Raw genomic sequence first — 24103 nt, 5'->3', positions numbered from 1 at the left:
AATAATAACCTTGATTGCTAAATGAAAAGACTACCTTAGAGTACAAAGAGTAAACAAAACAAGAATCTGTATCTGAATGGTACAGCAAATCTCTTTAAGCTGTTGTCCTAGCTGAGAAGACACATGGGCCCCATTTTAAGCAGCAAAACATTCTTGATTCATTTTGTACATTTTTCTGAACCATAAATTGACTGTTCCCTTTGGTTTTCTTCAGTGTGTTACTGCACAGGTTGTACAGAATCATTGTGTTCTTCCATGCCTCTTTCTTCCTTGCTACCCTTTTGGTTATCGCCATTTGGTTGACTATTTTCCAGATGCAGCCAATCTTCTTTTCTTGTGCCCTCACACGTTGTCTTTAAGGCAAAATTTACATTGCCGCTGGACCTTTTATGGAATGTCCTCCAAAGCATCCATCTGGTCAACTCCCATGCTGCCTGGGGAATTCTGGGAACTGAAGTCCACATATCTTAAAAGTTGCTGAGGCTGAGAAACACTGGTCTACTGATAAGCCTGGTCAAATAGACATCTACACTGGGTTAAATAGGCAGATTATTTTTATTCTCCCCCCTCAGAATCTATCACCTATTGAAGCAGTCTCAAATTAGTCCCAGATCTTTTCTCCAGTGTAGTAGTTCTTCTCCATCTCTGTGCTGGCAGAATGATCTAATTAGTAATTCCACTGACTGAGCACAAAACACATAAAGACAAAAGAGATGTTCTGCCAATAAAGTGTCATTTCTTCTTCAAACACTAACCTAGCCCCAAACTTGCAGTCTGTCAAAGAACAGTAGGATGTGAACCTTCAAAGAGATGACACGCTAAGTGGGATAAGACTAGATAGTGTTTTGTGGTGGTAAAATGTTCCCTCCCCATGCACATGGAAGCTGCTTTGACTATCATCCCAAAACAGATGAATTGCTTAAAGTGTCCTTGTAAGAAAACATTTACAGCAAGCTGAATTGAGCCCAAGAGGCAACAGCGAGAAGACTCTGTCAGGAAAGCCCAGGAGATCAAATTGTTTCTAAGTACTGACCATATTTCAAAGATAGTATGGTTAGCATGCTGGTCTGGTAGGAAGGAATCAACAATGATAGAGTCACATGGAAGGGTTTATCTAAACCATTCCAAAGTCACACTCTGATTTCTACTGCATCTGCCTCTCTCTTTGTTGTGCCTTTGCAATATACATGGGTCCAAAGTTATACAAACTCGGATTGTGCTTTTTTTGCTTATCGCCACTCAGCAAAGTATCACACCTTTTCTGGGTGTCCACTGTTACACTGAATTACTGCTTGTGTGCACGCAAAGAAAATTATGTTTTATCTTCAGAGCGATTTGGTGTCTTTAGGTGAACCAGGATTTGGCTGCAAAAGTTTGGAAGGGGGATATTGAGGAATTTTCAGGGTTGTAGACTAGATTGGGAAGTTAAAAAAAAAAACCAGAGGAAAGCAATGGTAAACCAGGTTTGCATTGTTGTCGATAAAAGAATACAGACATATCTGAGTCAATTGTGACTTAAGGGAGACTTTATCTTTAAGGACCCCAAAGGTGCTTTTTTTCAGGGGGCAACCAGACATTCTTGTATTTCTTTTGAAGACCTTTTGCTTCTCATCCAAGAAGCTTCTTCAGCTCTGACTACATGGTGGGGAGTGGAAGGATTTTTATTCCTTGAAGACAGCTGGTCATTTGCATTCCTTTAGAGAGTTGTTGAAAGCATTTTGGAGGTTTACCTGTGTCCTAAGGTTAACCTAACAAGTGCAAATGGGTGTGGAGCCTGCAGTGAAGGGACCTAGGGCAGAAAATATCCTGTAGCCAAGGAGGCTCCACACCCATTTGCACCATTCAGGTGACCCTGAGGATACAGATAAACCTCCAAGTGGCCTCAATGATTCTCTAAAGAAATGCAAATGACCAGCTGGCTGCAAGCAATATAAATCCTTCCATTCCTCACCATCTAGTCAGAGCTGAAGAAGCTTCTTGGATGAGAAGCGAAACCTCTTCAAAAGAAACACAAGAACATCCAGTTGCCTCCTGGGGGGAAAAAGAGCACCATTGAGACAACCATAGCTGGATGACTGAGAATCTCCATAGATGTATCTTCAAGGACCAATCTCATGCTGTCAATAAGCCACATTCATCAGGCAGGTGTGCCAGTAAGAAAGCCCAAAACCAGATCCTTGAAGCACATTGATAAGGCATGCAGTTCCCATTTGTATACCTACAGAACCTGTTCCCTTCCTGAAGGATTTATTGCCCATAATTGTACAGTGAAAAGTGGAAAGGTGTACATGTCTCAATGATTCAGAATCTGATGTATTTTCACTCTGAGGCTCCTAATAGAAAGCATTGAAATAACCTCCCTGATAGATTGTGTACAATATTCCAGAAATAGAGATGCCAATTTAAGATCGTGGAGGGGGGGGGAGTTCCCTCTTGGTAAACAGCCTTGACATGTAATTCCCATTGAGGAAAGGTTGCAAAAATGATGCATATGTAATTCAATTGTTGTTCTTCCATGCAGTCCCATGATAACTGCTGGGTTATTCTGTTTTCCCCAGGATTAAAAAGTAAGGTTTATGCAAGCAGGTGAATGAATCCATTTCAAGAACCGTTCTTGATCTTCTCCCCAGAAATTTGTTTTCTGTAATATATGTGGTATGTTTCCTGGATTTAGGATTTCTCCTAATTTCTCATTCTCTAAGTCCAGGACTTAACTTTGGTAAACAATGTTGCTGATTATTTATACACAGCTGAAACCTGTGTTTGAAGTGGGTAAAGTGGGAGTGGGTCCGGTCGGTGGCCCAGCGTCCTTCTGGGTGGGGCATGTAACCTGGATAACAGGCTCCTGGGTGATCCAGTTGGATTTTTCTCTCGGTGGCTGTTGTGTGGGTTTCTTCCTTGTTGTTGGATCTGGTCTGCTCTGCTGTTGTGGGTAAGGAACTGGGCAGGTTGCTGCTCGATGTCCCTGCTGTCCACATCGAAAGCACTTGATTGGTGGACCTGTAGGTGGTTTACTGTAGGTCTTTCGGCAGTAGCAGACGTTGGGGGTTTTCGGGGTGGTGGTAGCCATCTGGATCCTGGTTTTGGTGCAGTTTCAGGTGGGGGATGCTTTTTATAGTGGGCGAGCTGGACATCTAATTTCACTGCTGCCTGTTACCATTCATGTAGCTGGTCAGGTACAGCTCGGTAGATACATGCCTGAGAGAGGTGGTTGTCTAACCCTTCTCTAAAAAGATGAATTATTGATTGCTCAGGCCATCTCTCTATCTGACCTGCTACCTTTCGAAACTCCCGCATGTATTCTAGGGCAGGCCGGCCAGCTTGCTTTATCTTATGGATTTGTTCTTCTGCTTTGAGGGCAATGGATGGGTCCTCAAATCTTTCCCTCAGCCCCAGGAGGAAAAGATGGGGGTCCTCCAATTCAGGGGCCTGCTCATTATATAAATTGTTCAACCATTCAGATGCTTCTCCCTCTAGGTTGGATGCAATCACATCGACCATCGCACCTGGGTCTGGGTAAGTGTGACACCAGCGATTCAAGTGACAGCGTATTTGGTTGAGGAAAAAAAATCAGTTTCTCTGAGTCCCCATCAAAGGTTGCTTTGAAGGGTGGGCTCATCATTGCTTGCTGAGGCCCCATTGCTGCTGGCCCCACCCTAGTTGTTGGTTCAACGGCTGCTGGGGCCCTTATCGCTGCTACCCCCCCGGTTGTTGGATCAACAGTTGTTGGGGGCCCCACTGCTGTTGTTGTGCCCCCAGTTGCTGCTGGCCCCATCCTGGTTGTTGATTCACTGGCTGCCAAGGGCCCCACTGCTGCTGTTGGACTCCCAAATGCTGTCTACCCCATTGGTGCTGTTGTAGGCCCAGGGGTTGCACATTTGGGCCCTGCTGCTGCCTCCCCTGCTGTGGTTGTCTGAGGGGAGGGTGCTGTTGGTTGGTGGGATGTTGTGGCACCATCTGCTGTTGTAGACCCCTCAATGGTTGTTGGATGGGTGAGGGTTGCTGTTGTCTGCTCTGGAGATTGGCTGCAGGGAATGGTGGCGCCCTCTGCTGCTGATCCACTAACAGTTGTGTTAGTCTCAAAGTCTGTGGTGCTTGGCACTCAGGGGTGGTGACCAGTCTCCATGGGATTGTTGTTCCCCAATTGGCTGTTTCCCTTCATGCTTCTGCAGCACCCCAATCTGCTGCAAGGCCTCTATCAGCTGATTTAGGCTCAGAGGTTGCTGCCCCTCCTTTTGTGGGGGCTGCCATACTGCCCACTGCTGAGGGGGGGCTAGTTCCTCTTCTTCTGTGGGACTGGAGGCCCTAGCAGGGAACTCCAGGGGTTGGAGGGCCGTTAGCTCTGAGAAAAAGGGGCTGGGGGCCTCTTTTGGTAGGAGCTGTTCTGTACTTCTCACTTCTGGTTCTTCAAACCTTTCTGCTAAATTGTCAACTGATTGGCTTTGGGCTGTAGATGGATATTTACACTCACCCGAGTCTTCAATCTCAGCTGGACTGGCTGCTCCCCACCGGTCTGGGGAATACAATGTGCAGGATTCTCGTTGTTGTCCCACTTCCTCTGCCTTTGAAACCCTTGGGGATGGTCTGGCTGCTCCGAGGCTCCTAGACTCTCCACTGGGCTTAATCCATTCTGACGACCAGACGAGTCCTCCTGGTTGTTTGGGTCTGGCTCCCAGCTGGGAGGATTGCTGAAACTCTTTCTCTGCCAGCTTCTTCGCTGGCCCATCCCCCACTGGAGAGGCTGCAGGTGCCGGGGACCTAGCTTCAGGCAATTTTTCTTCCTCCATTGTGGGATCTTCTCCAACTCTTTGCCAGACTGCCTCCCAAACTTAGAGACAGTGACGGGAGGTCGGAACTCCATAATTAGTTTAAAAAGTAGGTAGATTCCAGCTTGATGTCAAGTTTCCGACGTATGGGCTTTTCAAGTGACTCTGAGGCATTGTTTACCTTAAAAGTCCTTTATTAGCCTAATACACCAGCAAATGCTTGCTTGAAGGAAGCTGGAATCTGAAATCTCCACCCCTTGCACAATATATTAAAACACAATTCTCCACCTTTCTAATTTTGTCATTAATCATATTCTCCAATTAATTTAAAGAATCAGCTTCCCTTCCATTAGAAGAAGCACCAAAGCCTTATCTTCTTTAGAGAGACAAGTTGCCTTCAAAGTGCATTCCTACTCTTCCCTCCCACCAATTTTAAACTAAAACAATACACAAGTCTTAAAGCAATACACAAGTTTAACATATGAAATAGCTACTTCTTCATCTCTTGTCAAGCAATAACATTTGATGTTAGCAGCATTGACAGCAGCCACACCCACCCAATGGGCCACACCCACTCAATGGACCATGCCCACCCAGCACCCAACGATACATAAGTGGGATTTGGGTTGCAGTTTGGGCACTCGGTCTCTAAAAGGTTCACCATCACTGTCCTAGAATTTGAAGTGAAGTGGGCCTTAGAAAAACTGAGCAACAATAAAGCTAGTGGAGGTGACAATATTCCAGCTGAGCTATTCAAAATCTTAAAAGACGATGCAGTAAAAGTGCTACACTCAATTTGACAGCAAATTTGGAAAACTCAACAGTGGCCACAGGATTGGAAAAGATCAGTTTACATTCCAATTACAAAGAAAGGCAGTGCCAAAGAATGTTCAAACTATCGCACCATTGCACTCATTTCTCATGTTAGTAAAGTTATGCTTAAAATCCTACAAGCTAGACTCCAGCAGTATGTGGAGCGAGAACTACCAGAAGTACAGGCAGGATTTCGAAGAGGCAGAAGAACTAGAGATCAAATTGCCAACATACGCTGGATCATGGAGAAAGCTAGAGAGTTCCAGAAAAACATCTACTTCTGCTTCATTGACTATGCTAAAGCCTTTGATTGTGTGGATCATAACAAACTGTGGCAAGTTTTTAAAGAGATGGGTGTACCAGACCATCATAGAGAAACCTATATGCGGGTCAAGAAGCAACAGTGAGAACTGGACACGGAACCACTGATTGGTTCAAAATTGGGAAAGGAGTCCGGCAAGGCTGTATACCTGTCACCCTGCCTATTTAACTTATATGCAGAGCATATCATGAGAAAGGCAGTGCTAGATGAATCAAAAGTTGGAATTACGATTGCAGGGAGAAATATCAACAACCTAAAATATGCAGATGATACCACTCTAATGGCAGAAAATGAAGAGGAACTAAAGAGCCTCTTGTTGCGGGTGAAGGAGAGTGCAAAACTTGGGTTGAAATTTAATATTAAGAAAACCAAGATCATGGCATCTGGCCCTCTCAATTCCTGGCAAATAGATGGGGAAGAAATGGAGGTAGTGACAGATTTTATTTTCCTGGGCTCCAAGATCACTGCAGATGGGACTGTAGCCAAGAAATTAAAAAAGGCTTGCTCCTGGGGAGGAAAGCCATGGCAAATCTAGACAGCACACTAAAAAGCAGAGATATCACCCTGTCAACAAAAGTGTGTATAGTCAAGGCTATGGTCTTCCCAGTTGCAATGTATGGCTGTGAAAGTTGGACCATAAGAAAGGCTGAGCGCCAAAGAATTGAGGCCTTTGAACTATGGTGCTGGAGAAGACTCCTGCGAGTCCCTTGGACTGCAAGGCGATCAAACAGGTCAGTCCTAGAGGAGATCAACCCTGACTGCTCTTTAGAAGGCCAGATCCTGAAGTTGAAACTCAAATACTTTGGCCACATAATGAGAAGGAAGGACTCACTGGAGAAGAGCCTAATGCTGGGAAATGTTGAGGGCAAGAGAAGAAGGGGACAACAGAGAATGAGGTGGCTGGATAGAGTCACTGAAGCAGTAGGGGTAAGCTTAAATGGACTCCAGAAGATGGTAGAGGACAGGAAGTCCTGGAGGAACGTTGTCCATGGGGGTCGCAATGGGTTGGACACGACTTCGCAGCTAACAACAAAGAGAAAAGAAGGACTAGGGAGGGACATGAAAGCAGTATTCCAGTTTTTGAGAGGTTGCCATAAACAGAAGGTGGTGTTCTGTACCAGCCTACTACCGGCCCTGCAGAAAAGGCAGGGACAACCCCTTTACAAAAAGGCAAGAGGCTGGAACTAAGCCTGCCAAATTTATTGACACAAAACAGAGCAAACAGAGCAAAACCAAAACACGAACCATGAAACAGGAGCTATTCAAACGGTTGCCTTCAGGAAACCAGCCCTTCCCCTTTTAAACGGTTCAAGGCGTGGCTTCTCTCTGCCTCCTTCCGAGGTGCCCCATTGCCTTCCTCTGTTTACTCCTGATTGACTGCCTCCTGCGTCGGGTGTCCTTGAACAGGGCCAGCTGTGGGTCATCTTCATCCACGCTGTCAGGCTCACACAGCTGGATCTGTGTAGTGACCAGATAAGAGGGGCCTGGCTGAGGGCTCTGCGAAGCCTCAGGACTGTCCTCTGCAGGGTCTCCAACACCCCCCTCTTCCTCCTCTGAATCATCCGACCCAACTGCCGAACCCACAGGCTGACCCTGAATCACAACAGGTGGTCAACTTATTTTCCAAAGCACCAGAGGGCAGGACAAGAAACAACGGATGGAAACTAATCAAGGAGAGAAGCAACCTGGAATTAAGGAGAAGCTTCCTAACAGTTAGAACAATTAACCAATTAGCCACAGCTTGCCATCAGAAGTTGTGGGTGCTTTATTGCTGGAAGTTTTTAAGAGAGTCTGGACAGTCACTTGTCTGACATGGTTTTGGGTCACCTGCTTGAGCAGGGGGTTGGACTAGAAGACCTCCAAGGTCCCTTCCAAGTCTGTTATTCTGTTATCTGTTGATGGCTCAATTGTCCATAGTGACATGCTTAGAATCTAGGCAAAATCTCTTAGTGAAATGGTAAGCTACAATTTTGCACTCTTATCTGCAAAAGCACAAAGGTATAGGAACGGTTTTCTACAAAGGAGCGTTGAGGTGTAACTTCAGGAGTTTAGTCCTTTTGTGCTGTTTCGTCCCCCACCAAATGTTCTTGAAATTGTGAAATTATTTTCTGAGAAAGCCTTGGAGCACCACCATTTTTTAAAATAATAACTCTCCTGAATGGCTCATTTTGAAGAGGACTTTGTGCAACTCAGATAGCTGAGGTTAGCACGCCCACTCACCAATTAGGATTTTTATCCTAGGCTTTTTTTTCTGCCAAGAAAATATAGTCTGAGCATCCATTTAGGAGGGTCTTTCTGGAAACCAGCTTGACAATTAATGCTTCCTGGGGTTGTTTCATTAGAAGGAGAAAGAGATCAAATTATCATTAGGTTGATTTTATTCAGCACCAGAAGTTCTGGACATTTTGCCACCCTGAACTAATAGTTAGGTGGTGTTTCCCTCATTATCTTTTCCCATCCATAAAAGATGAGTTTTTGGAACAAAAATGATTAAAGGGGGTAAGCACTTTGTCGTGACTAAGGCTGCAGCAATTATAGCTTTTTAGTCTGGAGCGAAAACAAATAAGGGAAGACACATTAAGACTAAACAAATCATGCACAACATGAAAACAATTCTCAAAGGCATTTTTCCTCCTCTCTCACAACTCAGGGTTGTCTACCGAAAGTACAGGCAGGAAAATTCAAGGCCAGTAAAATTCATGAATTAAATTAGTTGCTTTTTACAGGCACTGGTGTCCAGAGACAGGAGTGTCAAACGGCCGGCCCGTGGGCCAGACTTGTCATCCGGAAGCTGCGCCCACCCCATTGCCGGCAATGGCAAAACTCTCCCGATACATTGCGTGACATCATGTGACATCACGAGTTTGACATGTCTGTGTTAGAGAAAAGAGAGGGGGAGACTTATGATGAAAACAGTGTTGGACTTCAAGCTGTGCCCCTTTTGTAGATGCACTGTGACATCACACCCATGAATAGGAATAGACTAGACTAGACTAGACTAGACTAGACTAGACTAGACTAGACTAGACTAGACTACAATAGAATAGAATAGAATAGAATAGAATAGAATAGAATAGAATAGAATAGAATAGAATAGAATAGAATAGAATAGAATAGAATAGAATAGAATAGAATAGAATAGAATAGAATAGAATAGAGGTGGAAAGGAACTTGGAGGTCTTCTAGTACAGCCCCCTGCTCAACAGCAGGACTGTTTCGTGACACTGTCTGGTGTCATTTTGACAAAAGGATTGGATTTTGCAGACACCTCCTGTAGTGACCACCAGTTTAGAGGGATTTAAAAGAGAGTTGGACATACTCATGAAGAACTAAGTTATCAGAACGTTTCTTGTTTTAACACTGTCTATCTCGTCAATCACAGATAACATGGATTATAAAACAGTTGCTGGGGAATCATAAACGGCTATTAGCCTCCTGCTCCCTTGGTATCTTTGATTGCCTTTTGTGAAACAGCAAGCTGAGAGCAAGAGCTGTTGATTTGAGTCTTCTTTTTAATATTTGCAGGCAAAAGGAAGTTTATTAATTAAAAGTATATTGACCCCCCTCCCCCCTAAAAAAAAACCAATCCTTAATGGCTGATGAAGAAGCACCTTCCATAGATCATAGATTCATAGGACTGGAAGGGACCTCAGTGGTCTTCTAGTCCAACCCCCTGTTCAAGGCAGGAGACTTTCTACAATCCCAGACAAATTGTTGTCCAGTCTATTCTTGAAAACCTCCAGCAATGGAGCACCCCAACTCCAGGAGGCAAGCTATTCCACTGATTAATTGTTCACACTGTCAGAAAATTTCTCCTTAGTTCTAGCTTGGATTTTCCCTCTGATGCTTTGAGAATAAGTTGATCCCCTCTTTTCTATGATAGCCCTTCAAGTACTGGAAGACAGCTATCATGTCCCCCCCTAATTCTTCTTTTCGACAAGCTAGACATACCTAGCTCCCTTAACCATTCGTCATATGATGTAGTTTCCAGATCCTTTATTATATTTGTTGCTCTTTTCTGCACTCTTTCTAGGATCTCAGCATCTTTTTTGTATCGTAGTGACCAAACCTGGACACAGTATACCAAGTGTGCCCTCACTAGTGCTGGGTAAATCAGTATTATCACTTTTCTTGATGTTGTCTTTCTGTTGATGCAGCCTAGGATTGCATTGGCTTTTAGGCAATTGGAGCGCAGCCACCACTGTTCATTTCTCCATCCTTTCACTTCCTTGGAAGACATAGGAAATAGGGTTCCACTCTTTTTCACATAGCGTTTCAGATCATGATGGAGTATGGATGTAGCCACACCTGCAATAACTTAAACCCATCATAACTTTTCCTGGGATTGTCTGACAGTTAAATGTGTTGCACCCAGGTGGTAGGGTTATGTTTCTGGACACTATGGAATCTGCACATGTAATCCAAAGTACCACAAAATCCTCATAGGAAGTAATGGTTCTAGTAACCTTATGAGGTCTGGGTCCTCCTCTTGCTGTTAGATACATTTTGCACAGTGCCCTTTAATGGTTCTCTCCAAGGGATACCATGGGAAATCCATATGATGATTAGATACTCTAAAGTTGCTGGGACTATAAAGTTGGAAATTAATAGAGGTATCAGTGGTTGTGGGTATTTTGTCCTTGACAGCTACTCAAGAACAGAGACAAGGATGGTGGCAGAGGCCTGGTGGGTTTTATAGAGGGAGGAGGATATGTCACCTCCCTATCTACCAAACATGCTTTGGTACTTCTGATTCCCGTAAAAATCCACCAGTTCAGGTAGGATTTCAGGGGAATGGGGGGAATATTATTACATTATATTGTATTATGTTATGTTATGTTATGTTATGTTATGTTATGTTATGTTATGTTATGTTATGTTATGATATGATATATGATATGATATGATATGATATGATATGATATGATATGATATGATATGATATGATATGATATGATATGATATGATATGATATGATATGATATGATATGATATGATATGATATTATATTATATTATATTATATTATATTATATTATATTATATTATATTATATTTATGCTATGCTATGCTATGCTATGCTACATTACTGAGCTTATACCCAAATGGTTTTGTTTCTTCATATATATGCAGAAACAATGGAAGTTAACATTAAGAAAAGGACTGATCTGAGTCACGTTTTTGCTAAATAGATGTGTAATTCATTTGCTTGAAAGCAATATTGAATTATTTCATTGTTGTCTCTTTGGGGAATTTTTGTAAATTTTCCATGCAATTTTATGACAGTCTCCCATCTACGTTCTCACCTGATGCTATCCTGCTTATCTCTGGAGGAATAAGCAAGATTAAGCCAAGTCTGCCACTTAGCATAAATAATATAGGAGGTAGGTCTACAAGACTGAGTAGCAGGTGTACTATTGTACTATAGCAAAAAAAATAATAATGATTTGTTCACAAGGTATTTCACATTTTTGCTGAAGTAATCCAGTTTCTGGATTTGTACAGTATTTCAAATCATAAAAAGATAATATTGGCTGGGCTAGTTTGATTTAACTTCACCATAACAGCCAACCAAGGGTAAAAGTAATTTAGCTTAGACTTTTAATTTAATTTAAGAAAACTGCATGAACACCATCAAAGGTTGAGCAGGTAACATTTTAGTTAGCTTAGGAAGATTCTGAATGAATCTCATATGAACTGAAGCATTCAGATTTAGAAGCATAAGAAATCCTTTTGCAGAAAGTCAGAATCCAGATTCCCATAATTCAGTGTTGCAGATCTGTCTATTGGTGACTTCTCAATGTCAGAAAGGAGATTTTTTTTCCCCTGGCCGACTTCAAACTGACACTGTCTGTATGCAAATCCAATGCTTTTAGTCTGACCTTCCCAGTATGGATTTGGCAATGCTCCATCACCTCTTTCTACATGACCGAATGATCACATGGCAAACATACGCATGGCTCACATCTTGGCTGGTCTAGTTCTCTATCATATCATGTAGGAGTTTCTTTTGAGAAGACCCGGCTGATATTGAGTGAATTGTCTTCAACTCCTAGTAAGCCGCAGCACATGGACAGCATCCCATGTGAAAACAGCTGTCATATGGTATAATGATAAACATCTTCCACATTTCATCAATAGCTTATATGTAATTTGTATTTTCAGACTCATTGATTGTGGTTTCCTACTGAGTGTACGGTTACAGACACTGTGGGAACCCATGTAGTGTGTTCCTTAATTTGGTGTCATTAGAGAATATAATGAGAGGGAACTCATCTATTTCTGTATGTTTCTGAAACAGGATGTGTCCACTTCTGTGTCTCCACAAAGGCTCATGGGGTTAAAGAATGCATCAAGAACCTTGTGTCATGGGTCTGTTTATCATTCCTCCTTATCTACAATTGTTCTGTCCAATTATCTCAATCCAGACCTTCTAAGGCTTGTTAATTCCTTTAATGAGCAAATACCCCTGTGAGAGTTATTGATCTTTAGCTTGAAAGGCATACCATAGCCATACTCACATGCATATTGTGATCGGAATGGGACAACTTGTCACAGCCAACTTGTCACAGCCAACTTCCTCAGAACAACTCATTGCAGGACAATTTAAGAATTCAATTTAATTATTCAAACTAAATATTTTTTTAAAAAAATTGTCATTCACATTCCGTTCAGTCCCCTCTTTTGCATCCTTTCTTTAATGATTCTGTTCCACCATTGATTGTGGCACAGTGGTTAGAATGCAGCATTGCAGGCTAACTCTCTGCTCACTCCAGGAGTTCTATTCTGAGCGGTTCAAGGTTGACTCAGCCTTCCATCTTTCCGAGGTGTGTAAAATGAGGTCCCAAATTGTTGGGGGCAAGAGGCTGACTCTGTAAACCACTTAGAGAGGTCTGTAAAGCACTGTGAAGCGGTATATAAAACTTAGTGCTATTTCTGTTGCTATTTCTTTGATATTAGTGTAACTCTGGTCCCACAGCAAATTGTCTCACAGTGAATGGCAAGTTGTCGTGCAGCAAATTGCCCATGGTGAGTTGGCCATAGTGAGTTGGCTGTGGCAAGTTGGCTGTGGTGAATTGTCACAGACCCAATTGTGGTTGCCAGTCTCTACCATGCTATTAAACTTCAGAAGATAGAATGCTAGCATGCTAATTGGCATGTTCTCCCAGGGAGGAGAACATCTTTTGAAGAGTTCAAAGCATCAACTCTTCCTCATGGATAAATACCATATCATTTTGGCTTGCCGTTGGAGCAGATGTATGTCAAAGAATGAGAGTAACAAAGAGAGAGAAATTCTGTCTCTATATTTATTGTGCAAAACCAGGTCCAAATATTTCCTTAAAGATGTTTTGCTTCTCATCCAAGAAGCTTCTTCAGTTCTTCAGACCTGGATGATTGAGAATCCCCATAAGCATAATATTCAGTTGTATATCTCTGCCCTGGCTGAGCTGCCCAATGATGCCGTGAAGGTCTTGACTCAGTGTCTGGAGTCTGTAGGGTCAGCTCAACTCTAGAAAGACTGAGTCCCTGTGTTTTAGGAACACCTCCAGGTCTGGTAATGTTCCATCTTCAGTTCTATGTGGGATTGCACTACTCTAGACCAGGGGTCAGCAACCTGAAACAGTGAAAGAGCCACTCAGAACCGGTTCCCTCACAAAAGGAAAAACTGGGAGCCGCAAAAAATGTGTGCACATGCGCGTACATGCACGCATGCGCAGAACAGGGTTTGACTGAAGAGTGGAGCCAAGGCGAGATATGCAGCTACCCTGCATATTTGAATTGATTGGTTGAAATTTTTTAGTCCCACTTTTTTTTGGGGGGGGGACTGCACATGGCAGAGGACCTTTGAGCAGACCTGTGCTCTAGACTGAACTAGTGTGAGATTTGGACATCCTTCTGGAATCACAGCTCCTGTCCAAAGACAACTATGGCCAGGGGATTTTCAGATTGCTCCATGTGCACCATGTTTGACCTTTTCTGGAAGGAGAGACTAATTTGTCCTTCCTAGACCACTGCTCTGTGAACTGCACTGATTCCCAGTAGTCTTCCAAATGCAATTCAAGGTGCTGGTTGTTTGCAGGTCCAGGATGTTTAAAGGTTTGCCTCTCTCCAAAGGTCCTGCCCCGTTCTCTGACAGGAGGGACATACGTATTTGTATCTCATCCATCAAAGAATGTCATCTGGCAGGACCCAGGAAGCACATCTTTTCTGCCAGGACATCTGCCTCTGGAACACCTTACCACCTGAGCTCAGATCAGTCCCAAAGTTGCTGGCCTTCTGGAAAGCATTGAAAACCTAGCTATTGTGAAGTCCGGCTGGATTTAGATTGCATGATATTGCTTTTATCTTTAGCAGCCATTTTTCCTTTGAATTATAAATTTTGTAGTGTGTGTTTTAAGGTTTTGTACTGTGGTTCCCATTTCCATTTTGTTTGCCACCCAGAGTTACAGAAAGAAAGAAAGAAAGAAAGAAAGAAAGAAAGAAAGAAAGAAAGAAAGAAAGAAAGAAAGAAAGAAAGAAAGAAAGAAAGAAAGAAAATAAAACAAGTGGAAGTGAGAAGCAAATACAAGATTGTGCTACCACATTTCTTCTTCTGTCTTTTTATTAACCAAAATAGACATCAGACTAAAAAAAAAATCCTCATCCTTGTTTTTTTCCTTAAAAAAAAACAAAACCCAATTCTGTAAATATGTTTCTCTACCTGGAGCTTCCAGGAGCTTTTTAAATAACATTCTTTGTAGTTCTTTCCTGTCAGAGAACACATTGATCTCAAAGAAAAAGTCTGTGATGCTCAGAAATAGTAAGAATATCCCCCCCCCCGCTTTTCTTTTTAGTCTTTCTCTCTTTCGTATGCCTTCTCTTTTCTGATTTTAATGCTTTATTTAAAAAAAATAAGAATCTGAGGTAAGGACATCTTGTTCTACACTGAATGTTAAATAGTTTAGGAACAATCCCTTGATTTCTGAACTTAGAAAATAATTTGCACAGAACAAAATTAAAAGGTTTAATTCTAGTCTGCCTCTGTGTGTCCCTGTCTGTGTGTTTGCGGGCACAAGTACAAATAAAATATGATAATATAATATTTGGAATTCACCCATGAAAAACGGGTTTTGCCATTCTGTATTCCACGTGGAATTATTAATCACAGATATATAGAGAGCAGTGGACTGGATTGATTGTAAGATAAATCCCTACACTTAATGTATGCATCTTTTAAAAAATGAATAATAACAGCTGGGGGAGAGAGAAGAAATCATTTTGAAACTAAGTATGTGCACCCATCCCCTGCTGTATTCCTGAGGAAAATCTCTTCTGAGATATTTTTGGACATTATAACTAATTTTCCCATCGGTGACAACAAAGATTTTAGGAGATGATCTTTGAGATAGTCTGGTTCAACCTATATCCCAGTATCCTCTGGCTGTGTAATATAACTGCAAAAAAAAAAGCTAAATGTAATTTTTGTTTTCATCAACCAACCCATCATTTCTAAGTCATGGGAAGGGATCATGCCATTCAATTCTGCTTGCTCAACTCCCAGCTTGAGTTTTATGTCAGTTTTGGAGCCCATGCTTTATGAAGGGTTCACACAAACTGAAACTGGTTCAAAGAAGATCAACAAGAATGATTAGGAGACAAGGAAAGGGACTGAAGGAACTGGATGCGCCTGAGAAAAGATTGAGGGATGATATGTTCTTCAAATATTTGAAAGACACAAGGAAGAAGGTCAGGTAGAGCCTCTTCTCTCTAATTTAAGTTTAGTGTGCAGGATCCAAGATTAGTCTATGGAGGTTCTCAGTCATCCAGGTCATAGTTATCCCAAGGATGCTTTTTCACGAAGCAACTGGACTTTCTTCTTTTTCTTTGAAGACGTTTTGCTTCTCATCCAAGAAGCTTCTTCAGCTGTGACTGGATGGTGGGGAATGGTGGGGAAAATAAGAAAGTCCAGTTGCCTCATGAAAACTTCCTAACAAAAAGAGCAGAGAAGCAGTTGTGCCCATTATTCAGAAAGGTGAATGATCCTCTGAGCACATCCTTCACCAGATGTGTTCAAACAGAAGCTAGATATTCCTTTGTTGGATAAAATTCTATTTAGATTCTTCCACTGAGCTGGGAGACTTCAGTAGCCTTCTCCAAGTCTGTGCTTCTTATTATTTTATTAGATGTTTATACATTTATTAAATGTCTTTATCCCACCTTTATTACTTGATAATTAACTCAAGGTGGCAAACATACAGAATCACAGAGTTGGGAGGGACTTAGGAGATCTTCATCAATAGTAAAGGTAAAGGTTTCCCCGCACATGTGTGCTAGTCGTTTCCGACTCTAGGGGCCGGTGCTCATCTCCGTTTCAAAGCCGAAGGACGTATTGTCCGAGGACGTCTCCGTGGTCATGTGGCCGGCATGACTAGACGCCAAAGGCGCACGGAACGCTGTTACCTTCCCACCGTAGCGGTCCCTATTTTTCTACTTGCATTTTTTACGTGCTTTCGAACTGCTAGGTTGGCAGAAGCTGGGACGAGTAACAGGCGCTCACTCTGTTACACGGCACTCGGGATTCGACCCACCAAACTGCCGACCATCTGATCGACAGGCTCAGCATCCTAACCCACTGAGCCACCGTGTACATAAAACTCCTTTCTCCTCTTATTTCCCTGTGCCATGAGTTGGGCTGAGAGAGAGAGCGACTATCCCAAAGTCACCCAGCTGGGTTTTATACCTAAAGTGAGACTAGAACTCACCATCTCCTAGTGATTGACCCAAAGTTACCCAGCTGTCTTCAAAGACTAAGGCAGGACTAGAATTCACCGCCTCTTGGCTTCTAGCCTCATGCCTTAACCACTAGATCAAACATTGGTTTATCCTTAAACATGAGTTTAGCCCCTGATACATTTTGGAAATTGCACCCATAATTTAAACAGTTAACTGTATGTATGAATATTTTAGTAGGGTCTGTTGGAATAACTGTGAATCCAATTTAGCATATCTAGATGTGTTGATAAAATTGACATTCTATTGTGCCAAGGGGAATTTGCCTGCAGCTCAGGTAAAATACCCTGAGGTGAGTAGGCAGGAAAGCAAATGATCTTTATTTTCCAAGGAGGAGGGGAGCTTAAGTTTTGTTTCTGTTATTTTTCTCCAACAATTTTTCCAGATACTGAAAGAATATTATGACAAACATCTCTAAGACGTTTCTGTGGGTGTTGCATATAATTGCATATAATTGAGCTAAGGTGTAAAATGTGTGCTTATGAAATACAATAGGCTTTGAGGCTTACTGTAGACTCTTTGTAAAAACACAAAACTTTCATCCTCAGAAGTGCTTGGGACACAACTTTCCTTTCTCCACCTTGAGATGGAGAGAGAGATGAGATATACAAGCTTCCTTCTCTTGCTCCCATCCCGTTTACATAACATTTGTAATCTCATGAAGCTTCTGGGAAAATCCCCACAGAGGACAGTGACTGTTTTCAAATTGATTAGAATTAGGGAAACGTGAGCAGAAGGTCTGGTGATCCTTTGATTTGGAGATCAGCTTTAGCAGAAGTCAGTGCTCATTGGGGAGGCTGTCTCTCTCACTCTCTTTCTGCCCTGGGGATTGAATTCTGGGCCTTTGGAGGGGAAGGGAGGCTCCCCAATTGTTTGGAACATGTTGCTGGTGTTCACAGAAGCCAATAGCTTAGCATACAAAGCGTGGTTAGCACTAACCTGGATTAGGCAGTGTAGAACGCATGTAAAGCCCATACAGTTGGGTAGTTGATATTTGAGAAGTTGTGTTAGTTTAATAACCAGCTTGAGCATATGAAGGCACTATTAAAACCAATTCTTGTTCCTTGGGAAATGGGGCAACATTGTCAGAAAATTTCTGATTTGCCATCAATGGTCTCTTAACTATTCCAAGAGTTGTTTATTTTCATCCCAGCTTTATTATATTCATAAATAACTCAAGGCAGCAAACATATCTAATATTTCTTCCTCCTCCTATTTTCTCCACAACATAACCCTGTGAGGTAGGCTGGACTGAGTGAGAGTGAATGGCTCAAGATCACCCAGCTGCTTTCATACCTAAGGCAGGGCTAGAACTCAGAGTCCCCCTAGTGATCAGCCCAAAATCACCCAGTCAGCTGTCATGCCTAAAGCAGAACTCAACATCTCTCAAATTCTAGCCTGAGTTTCTAAACCAAGATGCCCACCTACCCTTCCTTTCGCAATTAACTTCCCAATGTAGTGTGTGTTAGACTGCAGCTCCCATCATTCCCATCAGTCAAGTGAAATAGTGCTGTTACTGAGAAGGAGTAGGATGAAGTTGTAATATTATTAACATTGTGTTAAATTCTGTTTGGAGCAAGGAGTTAGTTGAGTCCCATTTGATCAAAATTTGGACAAGGACTAATTGCTTTAAAGATTAACTTGCATGTGTGAAAGGGATGTCCTAGATTTAACAGGTATGACTGAATTTTATTATTACTACAGAAAAGTACTTTTGAGGAAATCTTCATTCTTTTATCCTGATTTTGGGGGACACGGTGATTTGGTTTGGAGGGGGGGACTTTGAAATATCGAGGCATACAATTGTCTTGATAAGAACAAAATACCAAGTTCATTTTTCCTACATGAAGTTTGATCTTATTTCTGCATCACTTTGCATTTTTTTCCCCATGCGTCAGCAGGAAAATCCAAATGTATATTAGCATGCATTTCTTTTAATTTTATACCATTATACATGCACACTTCCTAATAGGCAATTTCTATAAGTGATTTTATCTAATAGAAGGCTTTTTAATACACATCTTTCCCTGGAATTGACTTTTTCTGATGATATACTCCTTTTTTATGCATTTTTTAGCTGAGACATTGGTGAAAAATGCATATTTCAGCACAATACAATGTTCCAGTTTATTCCTATGTTTGGGAATGTGGATGGAGTATATATCTTTATATGTATTTATATATTTATAAATATATATTCATATATATTCTTCCTTTTGCTGTTTCAAGCAAATCTCAGAAAGAAGTTAATTTCTTGCTGAGAAAGTAAAATATTCCTAGGTTTGGGAAAGTAGATGGAGTATATATATTTATATGTATTTATATATTCATAAATATATATTTATATATATTCTTCCTTTTGTTGTTTCAAACAAATCTCAGAAAAAAGTTAATTTCTGGCTGAGAAAGTAAACATGTTGGATAGCAACAACAGCAAAGAGCTTACAGCCAAACCACACTTTTCATAGAAATTAATCCTCAACTTTATTGAACAGGAAGTACATTTAACTCAGAGCATAAACCACTTTATAGAAGAGGGTGGTAAAATATGGACATCACAGGTCTGAACTGCAAAACTCTGGATGGCCACTAGGTGTCACAACAGAAGTGCATAAAATATCATTTGCACCATCTGGTGGTCAACTCTAATTTTTTAGCAACATAGATCCAATAGCACATGGAAAAGAAGTGACAAGACAATGCATGGCCAGGTGGAAATACCGGTATCACAAAATGTCAGAGTAATTTTGCACAGGGAAGCATTTTTCTTTTAATGAAAGATTAGTTTAAATAGGGGTAGTAACAATACTTCATGCCTGATCAACTGCAACTATAGAAATACAGAAAAGAAAATTGAGGCCATTCTAAAACAAAATAAGAACAATATTTCTCACCTCTTCCAAGGGTAACTTTAATAAATCAAAAAGCATAGAAAATTCAGATGTGCTTAGGAACTTTCTGTACAACAGATGGGAAATTGCTCTTTGAGTAGAGGTGAGCAACCTGTAACACATGGACAACATTTACACCCAATGGCCACTCAAAAATTTTTCTGCATAATGTCAAAGTAAGGATGGGAATGTACTCCCTTATTTCCCTTAATTAATTAATTAGTTAATTAATCCTCTTAATTTCCTTAATTAGATATGTTTGCTACTTTATTTATAAAAATAATAAAGGCAGACTAAAATTATGTAAATAAAAATTAACATGGGCCCCCACAAATTACACTAATGATCTTTTCTAGCCTGTTAAAGAAGCATCTGCATGAAAACAAACAAGCTCAAAGAGGACCCAAAGCCCAAACAACTCAACTCTTACATATGTTCTCTACTATGGAATACATGAATACAGTATATGGAAATTCCTATCAATACTATGATTAGTTTTCCTATAGTAATGAGATTGTGGGACATGTCTATGGAGATTTTCAGTCATCCAGGTCATAGTTGTCCCAAAGGTGGTTTTCTCATGAGGCATCTGGACTTTCTTGTTTTTCTTTCAAGATGTTTTGCTTTTCATCCAAGAAGCTTCTTCAGCTTTGACTGCATGGTGGGGAATGGAAGGATTTATATTCCTTGCAGACAGCAAGGATGCAAATGACCCGCTGTCTACAAGGAGTATAAATCCTTCCATTCCCCATTATCCAGTCAGAGCTAAAGAAGCTTGGGAGAGAGAGAGAGAGAGAGAGAGAGAGAGAGAGAGAGAGAGAGAGAGAGAGAGAGAGAGAGAGAGAGAGAGAGAGAGAGAGAGAGAGAGAATGATACAATATACTTACAAATAAATCTCTATACCACTTAATTTTGAGGTGATGGGTTGATTTCCTGTCACCTCTTTCTGTTCAAGAAGAGAATTGAGATCATGTTGAAGATACAAATGATTCTCTGATGCTTTGATCCCATCATCCTTTAACTAACTCATGTGCTGCTCTGGGTTGGATTTTCCCAACTCCCTTGTGGATCAGCGATATGTAGGAAGAAAGAATCTCCAAAAATGTCACTTTCTTCCAGTAGGGGTGGATCTCTGTCCAGCTACATAGAATGTGATAAAAATATATATATAATATTTTGTTTTATGTAGTATTATTTATTTTATTTTATTTTTTTATTTTAATTCCATTTATATCCCACCCTTCTCCAAAGACTCAGGGTGGCTTACAAGCTTAGCAATAGCCTTCATTCTATGTATATGCCTGCTTATTAGGGCTTTCGCCCCCCCCCCAAGCAGCATTATTACAAAGTCAGCTTATTGCCCCCAACAATCTGGGTCCTCATTTTACCTACCTCGGAAGGATGGAAGGCTGAGTCAACCTTGAGCCTGGTGGGATGCGAACCTGCACTAATTGCAGGCAGCTGGTGTTACTTAAGGAGGCATTAGCCCACTGCTCCACCAAGGCTCTTTATCCATATTATGTCTCTAATGTTTCATTTGTAATACTGTAAGGTAAAGGTAAAGGTTCCCCCGCACATGCGTGCTAGTCGTTTCCGACTCTAGGGGCCAGTGCTCATCTCCGTTTGAAAGCCGAAGAGCCAGCACTTGTCCGAGGACGTCTCCGTGGTCATGTGGCCGGCATGACTAGACGCCAAAGGCGCACGGAACGCTGTTACCTTCCCACCGGAGTGGTCCCTATTTTTCTACTTGCATTTTTACGTGCTTTCGAACTGCTAGGTTGGCAGAAGCTGGGACGAGTAACAGGCGCTCACTCTGTTACGCGGCACTCGGGATTCGACCCGCCAAACTGCCGACCATCTGATCGACAAGCTCTAACCTACTGAGTTACTGTGTTCGTTTTAATACTGTAGAAATACAATTCTTTTTTCTTCTTTTCGGCCTACCCTTCCAGCTGTTTTGCCATTCATACTAGATAATTTTGTGCTTACCTAGGAGTCTTTCCTACCCCCCCCCTTTGTTTTATCAGTGTTAGCAGAGCTTGTTTGCTTATTGGATAAGGAAAGGACTTCATCCATTTGTTTAAAAACCAATATCCTTTTTTATTTTATTTTTTTTGCACACCAGCAAAACCAACTTCAGCTTTTGGTCAACTCCATTCCTTCTTTCTTTGCTTTGTTTCTCTTTTTCTCTATATACCATTGTTCATCGATGTATTTAGTGTTTCACAGGCTGCAGTGTAAACCCCTATCCATTAACCCCTATAAAAACCTCTGCCGGCACAGAAAATGGTCTTGTGAGATTACAAGATAGATATTACAGAGCATAGCTCTGGGACTGGGTGTGTGTGTGTGTGTTTGTGTGTGTGTGTGTGTGTGTGTGTGTGTGTGAAATGCAGGATCCAATCACAGTGGCTGTGATCATCTGATCCTGCAGAGTCAATCCGGAGGCTCTAGTAAAAGGGGAGGCATTACAAACCAAGTAGATGCTTCGTGATGCTGTGAGCTGCTACACACACACACACACACACGTACACACACACTCACACACACGCAGCTTTTATATGCAGCGCTAGCAGGCAGTGCTGTCACATTTTTGATCAAGGAACCACCTGCTCACACAATCCGAATTATTTCCTGCCAAAGAGAAATGCTGTCCTGATGGATCTCACTGGTGATCCTAACTAACGAAGCAACCCACTGCAGGCAGGACTGGCGGAAAATGTCTTTTGATTCATTTTTATTAAAAAAAAAAAAGAAAGACAGACAGACAGATGAATAAAAGTTTTTCTTGATTCCTGATGCCATATTCCCAGTTTTTTTTTTCTGCCAAGAGCCAGAGAAAATATATGGGTCAGTGAAGCCAACTACAGAAATAGCTACCCTCTGTTTAGCCAAGAACTTACTTTTCTTGCGTTTGGGATGAACGGTCTCTAAGGGCAGACTGAGTGCCTTTGATTCCTGCTCATGACCTAACTCTGAAGCCAACTCCGATTGGTCTCAGGACAAACTGGACTTGAGCAACTGAAAAAAAAGAAAGACAAAGATCTGACAAACCAAATCAAAGAGACAATGGTACAAAACGTCATCTTGATTTTCTTTCGCAGGCGATTGAGCCAAAGACCAGCTGTTGAGGAACTTGAAAGACGAAATATCTTGAAACGTGAGTATCGGAATGCTTTCTCTGCTGAGCTACTCGAAATGTTTTATTGTTCTGTGTGTCGGTATGGAGTGTCCTCTGCTAGAAGGAGGAAGTATGTTTATTGCTCTATGCACGATTAGTAAGCAGAAACTTCCCCCTATTTAAAGTTGTTGGGCTCAGAAAGTAACATTTATTCTTAGAATAACTCTCTAGTCATTTAAGAAAACTACAGTGTAGTAATACACGTATTCATAGGAATACAATATACAAGATATCTCAGGTGTGCTGAATTCTTTGTTCCCTTTGGTCTCAGAAGAGTCGTGTGAACTATATCACAATTATTCCCATTTTGCTTGTCCAGCACCAAGGCTAAGTGAAAAGTCACTTGGATGAGAACACCTACTGAGACTTGCAGAGTTTTGGAGCTGTGTCTGTATTTATTAGCTTCGGACCTAGGGTACCAGTAACCAAATTTAGATTGCATGTATTTTAAGAAGGAAAATTAAAGATGACCCCAAAGTGGAGCTTCTTACTATTAAAAGTACAGTCGCTGCTGCTTCCAGGCAAGGCAGAAGAATGATCAGATTATTTGCAGATTGCTCTAATTTTGCTAGGCAACACAAATTCTAATTAAACCACAAAGAGGTAAATTTCTGTGCCGCAGCTATGTAAGTTCTGCAGCAATGTCATCAGTTTTCATCCAACTTTATTTCACCACCTGCATCCTGTTTCACTCACTGCCCATTTCTCAGAGCTTCAGACGTTATCCCTTCTAGTCAACACCAGACTATTATAGAGTCATTGAACATTTTCTATTTTTTTCAGTATCACACAGCACCCTTCATCAGGTTAAGTGGTAAAGTCCTAGCAGCTGCATTCATTCAACATGTTAAGCTTGGTAATGGAGTGGGGGAGCAGGGAGGAGGGGGAGACCTCTGCTTACATCATTCTATATGGCTCAACAAATTCAGGAAAATGGACCGATTTAGTATCCAGGTTAAGAAATGCAGTCAGTAAGTGATCTGATTTATGCTTTTCAAATCACATGCTATCCAAAGATTAAGGCAGATGCAATTCCCTTCATCTCCAACACAGAGAGAACAAGCCCAGATATTTTGCAAAAATAAGGTAGACTGCAATCCCAAAGTCAATGTCTTGCAAACAACTTCTATGGATTCAACAAGGTCTCTCTCCTACGCAAACTTGCATCAGATTGGACTGGGCACAATTTGGCCAAAGCCTATTGCTGAGTTCGTGCAGCTGCCTGGTGAACTCTTTTTTCTGCCATAGCTTTGTGCAATGGATTCAGATAGCTGCTTCCTCATCTTCTCAGTCCCCTTATATGCAATATAAGAACTGCAATAGAGTAATTCTATCCTATCAAATTATTCAAAGGGTTATTA

General features: G+C 41.5%; 2 protein-coding genes across 2 annotated transcripts in view; both read left to right on the top strand.

Annotated features, from left to right (window-relative positions):
- TUBB1 (tubulin beta 1 class VI) overlaps positions 1-24103 on the top strand; it is a 917325-nt gene that overhangs the window by 601453 nt on the left and 291769 nt on the right. The gene's annotated exons all lie outside the window — the stretch shown is intronic.
- The window catches only part of PHACTR3 (phosphatase and actin regulator 3), a 152124-nt gene that overhangs the window by 110388 nt on the left and 17633 nt on the right, over positions 1-24103 (top strand). The window contains exon 8 of the mRNA XM_083360895.1: positions 22666-22721. Coding sequence (XP_083217021.1) covers positions 22666-22721 — 56 coding nt within the window. The remainder of the gene's footprint in view (positions 1-22665; positions 22722-24103) is intronic.

Source organism: Vipera ursinii, assembly GCF_947247035.1.
Source record: "Vipera ursinii genome assembly, chromosome: 3".
Lineage (NCBI taxonomy): Eukaryota > Metazoa > Chordata > Lepidosauria > Squamata > Viperidae > Vipera > Vipera ursinii.
The sequence above is the reverse complement of the archived record's forward strand: the minus strand, read 5'-3'. Positions and strand labels throughout refer to the sequence as shown.